At 37.6% G+C, this 11,006-nt stretch overlaps 1 protein-coding gene across 1 annotated transcript in view; it reads right to left on the minus strand.

Moving 5' to 3' along the window:
- The window catches only part of ASCC3 (activating signal cointegrator 1 complex subunit 3), a 560,609-nt gene that overhangs the window by 498,556 nt on the left and 51,047 nt on the right, over positions 1-11,006 (minus strand). Inside the window, exon 5 of the mRNA XM_018564087.1 lies at positions 732-843. Coding sequence (XP_018419589.1) covers positions 732-843 — 112 coding nt within the window. The remainder of the gene's footprint in view (positions 1-731; positions 844-11,006) is intronic.

Raw genomic sequence — 11,006 nt, forward strand, 5'->3', positions numbered from 1 at the left:
TAAAACTGACAATGAATCCCAAAATGATATTAAAGCCAAGACTCTTTTTTTTTTTTTTTTGTGGGGAAGCATTTCAACTCCTACAGGGATTTTACTGCTCTCTCTATTTCCCCTAATTTCCTTTCCCAGGAACAAACTTTCCACCAGACAGGAACCGAAGATAACTGTCCACCAGAAACATAGACAGAAGTAAAGCAGGGCTTGGCTAAACCGTCTGTGAGCTTGTTACTGTTGTCTGTTTTCCTGTTGAAGATTTTCCCTCACATTCTGCCTGGTAAAATGTTGTCCCCAAAACAGGAAGAGAAGGGAAATCTCTCTAACGTAGCCCCAAATAGAGGTAAAATCTGGCAGGGTTTTTAACTCTATCTAAAGTTAGGGGGGATTTTTTTTGGCTATAGATGCACTTTAAAGGGTTAAACAAACACATCAAAAAGAAATGCCACAATTTTTTTTAAATGTTATGGACTTATATACTAGTTACATACAATGTGGGGATTTATCAAACTGGAGCACACAAAATCTGGAGCAGTTGCCTATGGCAACCAATCAGCTTCTCTCTTTCATTTTCAAATCTTAACTGAACAAACTGAAGAGAGAGGCTGATTGGTTGCCATGCACAACTGCTCCACATTTTGTCTGCCCCAGTTTTGATAAATTCCCCCGAATGTGTTTGCGTACCTTAAAAATAGCATAATTCATTAACATATTTTAAGTTCTGCTGTGTGCTATACCTTGCAGCCTATTGTCAGATTGCCAGTTCAGGAATTTTGACACAATTTTCTGCCTCTGTTGTAGGAGCACTTCGATGGCTGCTAATCCTTCAGGTCCAAGAAGTTCGAATAACTGCAATGAAGAAAAAGGTCGTCAAATTTCATGTCTTTAAAGAAATTCTGTAAAACGAAATTCTATAAGAATTTAGTAATTCTTTTGCTAGCCACGTCATCTTTTAAATCCAGTAACTTTTAGTCGTACTAGCCCACATCACACATAGTTAGCACAGTTTACTTTTTGTAAACAAACCCTTTGTTTATTTAGCATCTTGGTCTGTAAAAATTACAACTGAATAAAAAATGCAAAGAAAATAAGAAAATTGTACCTACCGCAAAATCTTTTTCTTGAAGTCCACTGAAGGACACAGGAATTTAGTAATTTTTAGACAACTGGGTCATACTGCTACCTTCAGAAGGTTTGCCACTGGCAAAAAACAAAAACAGTAAGCCAGCCCTTGTATAACTCCTCCTCCAACGTTCAGTTTTGTGAGCAAGCAGTACAGAAGGCCACCATCGTTTTTTTCAAAGCAAACCCAAAAATAGGAAAAAGAATCAAGTCAATTTTTAACTAAGATAATTTATTTAGAGGAATGCTAGGAAGAAAAGTAGTACTAGATGTACTGCAATACTCACAGTCTTGATGTGACTTAGAGAAAGACCTCACAAAAGATGTGATCCATCCACGCATGCTTTTACAAACTAAAGCTACCACCAGAAGATGATAAAGAGTCATACCAGTAAGTTCAAAATGGTGAGGAAAAGGGATTCTAGATGAGCACCAGTGAAGTCCTTAAAGATAAAGACATTATCCATTAAAGTGGGGTGATGTCCATTAAGGTGAAGAAAGGATGGTCCACAAAAGGTAAAAAGGCCATTTGTCAAGAAATTCCCTTTCCAAGGGAAAAAAAGTTCCAGAGGAAGCCAAGCCAGTATAGGAAGTTTCCAGTCTTCACACACAACATTTTTCAGAAAGGAAAGAACAAGAAAGGTCTTTGTGTCAGTGCAAGTCATAGAAGATCCTATATCTGGTTCAGCAAGTTGATCTATGCACAGCAGAACAAACCGCAGCAATCAGATTGGAAATATGACACATTTCAGATTCATCAATGACCCAGTTAAATACAGTTTCTACCGGAGTCAGAAAAAAAAATCAGGGGCCTCAGGTACACTTATAGGTGCAGGGCCAGAAGGATCAGAGCCATGTTCTATCAAAGATGTAGCTGGTGAGTGTACCAACTGTCTGCAAGTAGATTGTTCCATTACTCACACATTCACATGCACAGACTAACATAAAATTAGATGTGAACATAAAAGATCTGGTACATATGGGACAAAATTGCAGGCTCAGGTAGTGAAGCAATAGAAGTCGCAGAGGAGGATGAACCTATAAAAATAAGAGTCTCAGGACTAAACATACTGACATTGGTTCCTTGTGAGGATACCAGAAAGACAATCCTTGAAAGTACAGGAGAATTAAGCGAGGTCACCCACTGTGCTCAGAGCAGCTTATAACAGACATGTTCCAAAATGGGGCAAAGGCCAATGTACTTGCAAACCCAGGCAATAGGTGTTGGTGAAAATAGCAGACAGCTACAAGTGACCATTTCACTGAAGACAGTCAGTGGAGTAAGACCAAAAAATCCATTATGTAACCAAAAAAGGAGTAGCAGTGGAAAGAGATTTCCCTATAGGCCAAAAGGTGGGAAAGGAGCGTGGAATGTGCGTAGAATTATGTCAGCACTGAGTTCCCTTAGGCCCTCAGTTACCTGGTAGAAATGTGGGAATTTAAGAAAACAAAGTGTTGCCCAACTTACAAATTTGTGACAGTTCCTTTAGCTGTAATTTAGACTACTAACTACCTAAATGTAAGAGACTGGGTCACAGAATGAGGTTGTGCTACAGTTATTAAAACAGGATTCCTCTATCAATGCTTACAAACGTTGTTGGATTAATATCTCGCTGTTTCCTTTGTATTCTGACAGCGGCCGCCTTGATTGACTGTTGGCTCTGTTTGGCCAAGAATTTTCCAGCTGCCTCCTTCGATCAGCTGATCAAGGGATGCTAAGTGGAACGGTGACGACAGTGGCACCCACAGTGCAAATTGCGGCTGGTTCATCGGCAACAGGCTGAAACTGTGTATACCAGACTTAAGAGCCTGTGTCTTCAAAACGACAAAAAAAGAAATACATTTACAAAACTTAGACCAGGCCTCAATGAAACTAGTTGACATTTTAACAGGTTTTCAAAAAATAAGACAATTATACATGCAGACATTTGGTGCATATTATACAGAATTTGAATTCTCTCTCACAACAGTAACTATTTGCTCATTACCAAAAATGGAATTGAAACTTCTAGATCTAACGCAGGTATTTAACTCCTAACATACGACATGAATGTCATATGTAAAGAAATAATTATGGCTTTTACAGCTGGAAAAGGCCAGGCTCAATAGAAGACATCCTGTTTCAACCCTCTCTGAATCCACTAGAGAGAGAGTTGTATTCACTGATTTACAGGAAAACGCACTTTACATTTTACACACATTTCAAGCCTCTGAATAATACGCCTAGGTTAGCTGAAGGAAAGCTTGCTTCTTTGATCATGCTTGCAACAAAAGTTTCAAAAGAAAAGAAACTGCCATATCATCAAGTTCTTGAAAACAGACTTTATATAGTAACATATTGGTGTTAAACTTTATCCCATCTCAAACGTTTTTATCTTCTGGGATTAAACCAAATCTATATTTAAATGAATCAATAGCATAAAAGCTTTAGAGCATTCTTTTTTTTTCAGGTTCTTAATCCCAGTGTGCTCAAACTGGTTTAGCACCCTAATTCAAATTATTATTGCCAATATTATATTATCAAAATATGATAACAATGTCTGCAAGTACACATTTTTATCTTTCTACTCATCACTGATAATATTTTTTTATAGCTCCACACAATAATAAACCACTTTACAGAAGGGATTAAAGAAGTCTTAGGCAGTAAATAATAAAGAATAGATGTGTGTGTGTGTGTGTGACTGTTTTCATTTCCTCTTGCTGGATCTTTATGGGAAAAAAGCTAATGTTCCACATCATTATGTCACGGGGATTCCAGCACATGTACAGAGTACCTGAATTACAGTACTAAAAACATATACAGACTCTGACGTCTGCAAAAAAAAGTAGCCCAACTAACAAAAAGGACATGTGGAAGTTTAGGAGGTATTTTTTTTTTTGGTAACTCAGAATAATAATGTGATTTGGTCATTCTAGAATGCATTGTATTGATTCATTGTGAAGAAGCATAGCTCGCAAGTTCAAAGTTAAAGGAACAGTGGTTACATTACTTGGTCGGGGAAGAAAAAAGGAAGCTATCAATGGCTGCAACCAGATATCTGAAAAGGCAAATTGAGAAAAACCCTTGAGTGACTGCAAAAGACCTGCAGCAAGGGGACACCAGGCACTGAGGTTTCAGTTTGTACAGTAAGGCGTGTACTAAAGGCAGATGGTTTCCGCACCAGAACTTCAAGACATAAACCACCACTGACCTAAACTCACAAGAAAAGTTGACTCCAATATGCTCAAAATCAAAACAAATAAACCACAGAAGTTTTGTGATTCTGCTCTGTGTAGCGATGAAACAAAACTGGAACTTTTCGGCCCTATGGATCAGTGGTGTGTCTGGAGGAGCAAAAATTAAGCATAAGCTGAAAAGAACATTCTTCCTACAGTTAAAGTGACATTAAACTCTCAGATTTTTTAACATAAAACAATACTGTAATGTTTGCCTTACTGTAATCCATGGTTGTTTCCCTTCTCTTTGCTGCTCTTCCTTTTAAATCCGAATCTCTTCTCATGCTGGGCAGAACTTCTGTTTTGCAGCAGACTGCCTTGTCTCTGAAATGGATACATGGTGTCTGTGTGGAGGTTCACAACCTGAGCCAGCACTACAGTAAGAGGCACTCAGCTGCAAAGGGAAGTTCTCCCCCAGCATGAGAAGAGATTCGGATTTAAAAGAAAGAGCAGCAAAGAGAAGGGAAACAACCATGGATTACATTAAGGCACACATTACAGTATTGGTTTATGTTAAAAAATCTGAGGGTTTAATGTCACTTTAAGCATGGTGGTGGCACGGTGATGCTCTGGGGAAGATTGCATCCTCTGGCAGTAGAAACCTGCAGCATGTGGAAGGCAAGATGGATTCACTGAAGTATCAGGAAATCTTACAAGAAAACATCATGCCATCTGCGAGGAAGTTGAAGCCTGGGTGTCATTGGACCTTCCAACAGTTGCAGCATGCAAACCCAAGAATATTAGTGAACAGGAGGCCATTTCTCATGAGGAATGGGCTACTATTCCTCAGGAATGCTACCAGAAGCTGGTGTCTGGCTATGCATATCCTTTGCAACAGGTCATAACATCAAAAGGGTGCTCTACTAAGTATTCAAGATGCTTGCCATGAAGGGGATGGATCATTTTGAGATTGCAGAAGTCATTAAAAGTTCAATTTGGGGAAACCACTATATTTGTTGTGTTGACCTATTTCAATTGCTTTTGTTTGATTTGTTTATTGGAAACAGCTGAAAGTCGGTAAATTTTGCCAATAAACCTGATTTGCAATGGGGGTTGAATAATTTTTATTACAACTCTATTTGCAATATGCAGAAACCTGAAACCTGTAGTGCCTATATTAGCTAAAGGGACACAGGTTCCCCATGTCTAGTAGATGTGATTCAATTAGATGGCACTCATTAAAATAAATACATTTTGTACAGTTATTTACTGCACTGAAAAAAAGTTCAGTGCATGTATCTATATACTGTACAAATATTGTAAATAAAAATAATCATGTGTGCAAATTAACCTCTGCAAAAGCCACTCTATATTTTTCAAAATACATAAACATATTTAAAAGCAAGAGATGCTGCCAAGACACACTCATTTTTTAAAGTGTCCTTCCTTTGGTGTACATTTGTGTTAAACTGGTACATTACTTGTCAGCATTACTTAGAGACCACCAATATAAGCAATTATAAAATAAAATTACCCAATTATAGGGTGAACAGAAAGTACTTTTAGCTCTACAAACTAAATCAGATGTGTTATTTGCTCTTTTCATGGCTGCACTAAACCTAAAAGCATTCCAATTACAAATGCCCTATCAGATGGACAATTGAGAAAGATGCATACAGTTGAGTACTTTGTCTCCTAAAAGGATCATTAGTAACTAAAATATTTACTGAATGAAGATTGACATTAATATACTGGGCAAAACAGCAAATGCTAAATACAGCATCTGTTTTATGCAAACCTTTAAAAAGAAAGCCATGCTTGCCTAAATAAAATTAGCTAGTGAAAAGCTTAAAACAGTTTTGATTCTAAAAATAAAAAAACCTAAACAATAAAATAAAAATGTGCAAGCTATTTTAAACAGGCAATATTAAAGCCCACAAAGGCACACTGGCCAATTTCAAGACTATAACAATGAAAGCAAAGCGTTTGCTGAAAGCCGTCCTTTTCCTGGTGCAGAATGAAGGCCAACTTCTGACTGGTTTATGTGGGCTGTGGCTTTTTATGAGGTACTGGTTTTGAGAAATTGGCTTAACTGATTCCAAATGAATTATAGAGGTATAGAAAAAATTGGATATCTTGGAGCACAGTACATAAATACGGTAAACCTAGTTTTTAAACAGAGATATATAGATATATTTATCTATCGATAGATAGATATCTATATATCTATAGAGATATAGATATATATATCAACAAATTACTATACATGGCATGAAGAAGCTCACTGAGACCTCAGCAAATATTAGAAAAAATACACTTTTTTTTTCTACTATTTGCTAAAGCCTTAGTAAGCTTGGCCATGCCATGGCTTTTTTGCATAAAATGTGCATATTGTCAAGTGTTAAACACAAAATATATAAACCCATCACATCTAAACCCATGTGTCAAAGTTGTTTGACAAAATGATCCCAAAACCATTAGCACTGTAATAGTATGCTGTGCATGCAGAAACAAATGTAGCACTAATAATGCAAAAGGTTCAAGGTGTGTTAAATAAAGACACTTGGTTCCTGTGCCTAGTTTTACTCAAAGTCATGAGTTGATAGTTGTTGTTACAAGTAAACTTTAATAGTGCAGTCTTATCGGGAGTGCACATTCAGGACCTCTAGTGTTGCCTAAAGGTGCCCATACACTGCACGATTCTTGTACGAGAATCGCGGTAAATCCCACGATCGTACGAGAATCGTGCAGTCTATGGAAGGCGTGCAACCGTTTTTACTGTATGGTCGCACGTCTTCTGTCGAACCAGCATGCTAGAAAACCCGCTGGGAATCGTACGATTCTCGGCGAGTTAGTGGCCTTCTGGTTCGACAACTGCCGAACGGGCCGGCGTGCGCACGCAGCCCATTTGCAGTCATCGTAAGCCCGCCCCTTATTACAGTCATTGTGAGCCCGCCCCTCAGGGGGGCGGGCTTGCGATGATCGCAAGTACGATCTGCCTGTCCAAGATGGGCAGATCGTACGTTTTTTTAAGTACTTTACAACCCCCGCAAGACAAAAGTCTTGCGAGGGTTGTAAAGTGTATGGCCACCTTTAGTTTAAACAAATTAGAGAATCCATTTGATTACAATTCAGCACACCAACAAAATCATTGAGAGTGTAGCAGTAACATTAAAGTAGTATTAAACTCCCAAACTCTTCTTTTTTTATTACACTTTTTTATTATTAATAAAAACCCTTTTTTTTTGCACAATAATCCCATTTTTTGGTAAATACAGAAAAAGTATTTATAAATGTGCCCAGAACAGGAATTAAAATAAAGTTTTCTGTACCATGTAACCTTAACGTATTGTGCTTTCATGAATGCATAAGAAAACATAAATTTGTAGAAAAATAATTTACAAGTTGAGTTGCTTTGAACTCGTATGCATAAAAATGCTGTTTTTTTGTTTTTTTTTCCGTAATGCAGGTCAACGGACAATGAAAACTATTCTTAACCCCTTCATGACTGAGGCCTTTTTTTCATTTTTTGCATATATATATTTGAATATATTTCATATATTCCACATTTTAGGCCTGAAAATTACTTTAAACCCCAACACATTATATGTTTTCTGAATGCCAAGACCCTATACAATATAATGGTGGTAGTTGCAAATTTTTATGTTGCGCAATATTAGCGCAACTCCTTATTAAACCCCAAAATTTAGTGATAAATTTAATTAAATGCCCCAAAACACAACAAAATACCCATTTTTTAATGAAATATAAAAGATGAGGTTACAACGAGTAAAATGATACCCAACATGCCCAGTTCACAAATTGCGTGCATCCGTGAAACGGCGAAAAACTGCAGTACCCCAAAAAGTCCACAGAAGACGCTTTAAAAGCCCCCACAGGTCATCAATTTAGAGATACCCCAAAATACTGGCCCTAGAATTATTGCTCTCACTCCGGCGACATCGCTCCAAGCTCGCTCCTATGATGGACTACGATCTCACATTTAGTTTACTAATTTGTATTGAAATTATAGTTCATGACGGGAGCAAGCTTGGAGTGGTGGCTACTTTACAACACACAAGGATCATGAGGAACAAAAGTAGCCACCCATGAAGAACAAAAGTAGGAAGGACAGTGTTAACACCAATTCAGAGAGGATTTTGAGGATCTACAGCTGAGTTATACACAAATATTATACACCTTTGTTAAAGTGGACCTTTAGCCCCTTCACTTAAAATCACACCAGCATGCATTTCTGCATGCTGATATGAAACCATGTTATATTCATTTGATAAAAAATAAGCTTATCTTCAGCAAACACTCAAAGTAAAGTCTGCATCTTGGGCACAAATGAGGAAATATAAATGTGTCTCACCAACTTGTCATACAGAGTCCAAAGCTTGGCGAAATTCCTTTTCCAGGAATATAAGTCCTGAATCAGAGCAACACAGCAGGTCTCTCATGCACTAGCCACATGTGACACCTTCTCTCTTTACTACTCCCACACTCCTCTCAGGATTTGCAGACCTTTTAAGCCCCTTTCTGTGGCAGGAAGATTAACCCTTTGGTGGCCCTCAAAGAGAACACACCCCAAACAGCGGTGAGATATTCCTGCCTTCCAGTCCATTACAATTTATACAGTATATATACAGTGGTACCTCGGTTCACAAACTTAATTTGTTCCGCCATTCTGGTTGCGAACCGATTTGGTCATGAACCGAATCAAATTGTGATCAGACCGTGATCTCGACTAGAGGAAGCGATGACCATGTGTCAGAGCAGGGAAAATGGCTGCAAATGTGTTCGCGAACAGAAGCAAAATTTAGCTGAACTTCCTGTTCGCGAACAGAAGCGTTACACACATACATACATACATATACACACACATATATACAGTGTATTTGACTTGTAATTAATTTAGCGAAGATTTTGTGTCACCTTGAAATTCCGATCTCTATGGAATTGTTGTGTTGACTGGTTTGTGACCATATTTCTGTTGATTGTTCAATTTATAGTATAGCATGTTTCAAAGTGATAAATTGAACACGATTGTTTGAAACCAGCTTTGTATAGTATGGAATTTTTAAAACAAAAACCTCATATTTTACCCATTAGCAGTACTTTAAAAAAGGTAGGTAATGCTAATGTAAAATGTCCTGTTAGAAATGTTACTAATCGCTGTGTAAGCAAGACTTTATATAGCAATACCATCTTCATTTTACTGGTGTTATGGGTTAGCTCTCTTTAAGATAAACTGAAGCTGCCTGCCCAGGTTTTTACATGTAACATGGACTCTTTTTTTCTCTAGCTTGTTAGATTTACAGTTACAGTTGTCCACTTTTTTGTTCAAAAGGTACAGCATTGGATTCAGACTGATTACACCATTTGGTGAATGTCAGAAGGCCATTAGAAATAAATTTATCTCGACTAAAACTATTAAGAAATCAATTGGATTTGTTATCTTGTTCCTCCCAGCTGTGTAGCATGGTTACGTATCTTGTCGTAGTGTCCTCCCATTAGTATCTGCTGGTGAAAATATACCCCTTATCACAGAAAATAAAGGAAAACACATTTCTTGCATTATCTTAAAAAGGATTTCTTACAGCCACGGGATGGTGGACACATTCAGCAATGCCACCAAAAAAACTAAAGTTGGATGGCACAAATTGACCACAATTGTTTTGAGCTTGCTTTTTAGCTTCTCAGAAAGTAAAGCAAATTGCCAGTTTCTTTGACAGACTAGCTTTGTTTTACAATGAGCAATAGCACAACTACTGTTTTTTTTTATTATTTGTTTTTTTTTGGGGGGGGGGGTTTGCCATGTTAGCAATGCCTCTTCAAAAATCTGAAGGAGAAACTTTGTGTTCCCTTTATTGTATCGATGCTGATATTGCAACTCAAAGTGAAAAATTAGTTTTACCGCTGAAAGTTAATTAGGTTGGTATTAATTCATCATCTGCCAAGGGAAATCTATAAAGTCAAAATCAGACATTCTAAGATTATTATTCAAAAGCTTTCAACATGTTGCTGCTGATGATACAGAAGCCAAATCTTAAAAAAAAAGTATTTTTGGTTTCCCGCTTAAGTTTTCTTAGCCCAATTATATTTAATTTGAATGCAGTATTTTAATTATAGTCATTTTTGTCGCCTTCTTTTTTTTAATAGGTTTCACAAGTGACATATAGACTCTCCAGTATCTTGTTTTTTGTCTCTAATGGCAGAGATGCAAAATTCTCTAAATATAACCATTAATCTTTTTTGTCTGTGGGAGGCACGTTGTGTCTTTGCCTTCCCCTGCTGTTTCATTACCATTACTAACGAGAAGTACAGGAACAAAAGTTTCTGCTGGATTTAGGGATTCTGTCCTGCACAGCATTCATATGCTAAAGACAGTGGCGTAACCAGAGTTATGGGCGCCCGGGGCAGAAAATTTTTTTCGCCCCCCCCATATTATATAAACATCCACTAGAACTGTACCCCCCACCCCCACACATATTTATCAGCTAAGGAACTACAAGTCCAAGCATGCCATCATTGTCCCTGTACACCCCCCCCACACACACACATATCACCCAGGGAACGGCAATGTCTGGTTGTTGTACAGGGGCAATGAGGGCATGCTGAGACTTGTAGTTCCCTAGCTGATATGTTATGAAGCTGTATTCCACCTGAAAGTACTACAATTACATTATAGAACTAAGAATAGAACATAAAATAAAACTTTTTTTTTT

The sequence above is a fragment of the Nanorana parkeri genome, unplaced genomic scaffold (assembly GCF_000935625.1).
Source record: "Nanorana parkeri isolate BGI_ZX_2015 unplaced genomic scaffold, ASM93562v1 scaffold723, whole genome shotgun sequence".
NCBI lineage: Eukaryota > Metazoa > Chordata > Amphibia > Anura > Dicroglossidae > Nanorana > Nanorana parkeri.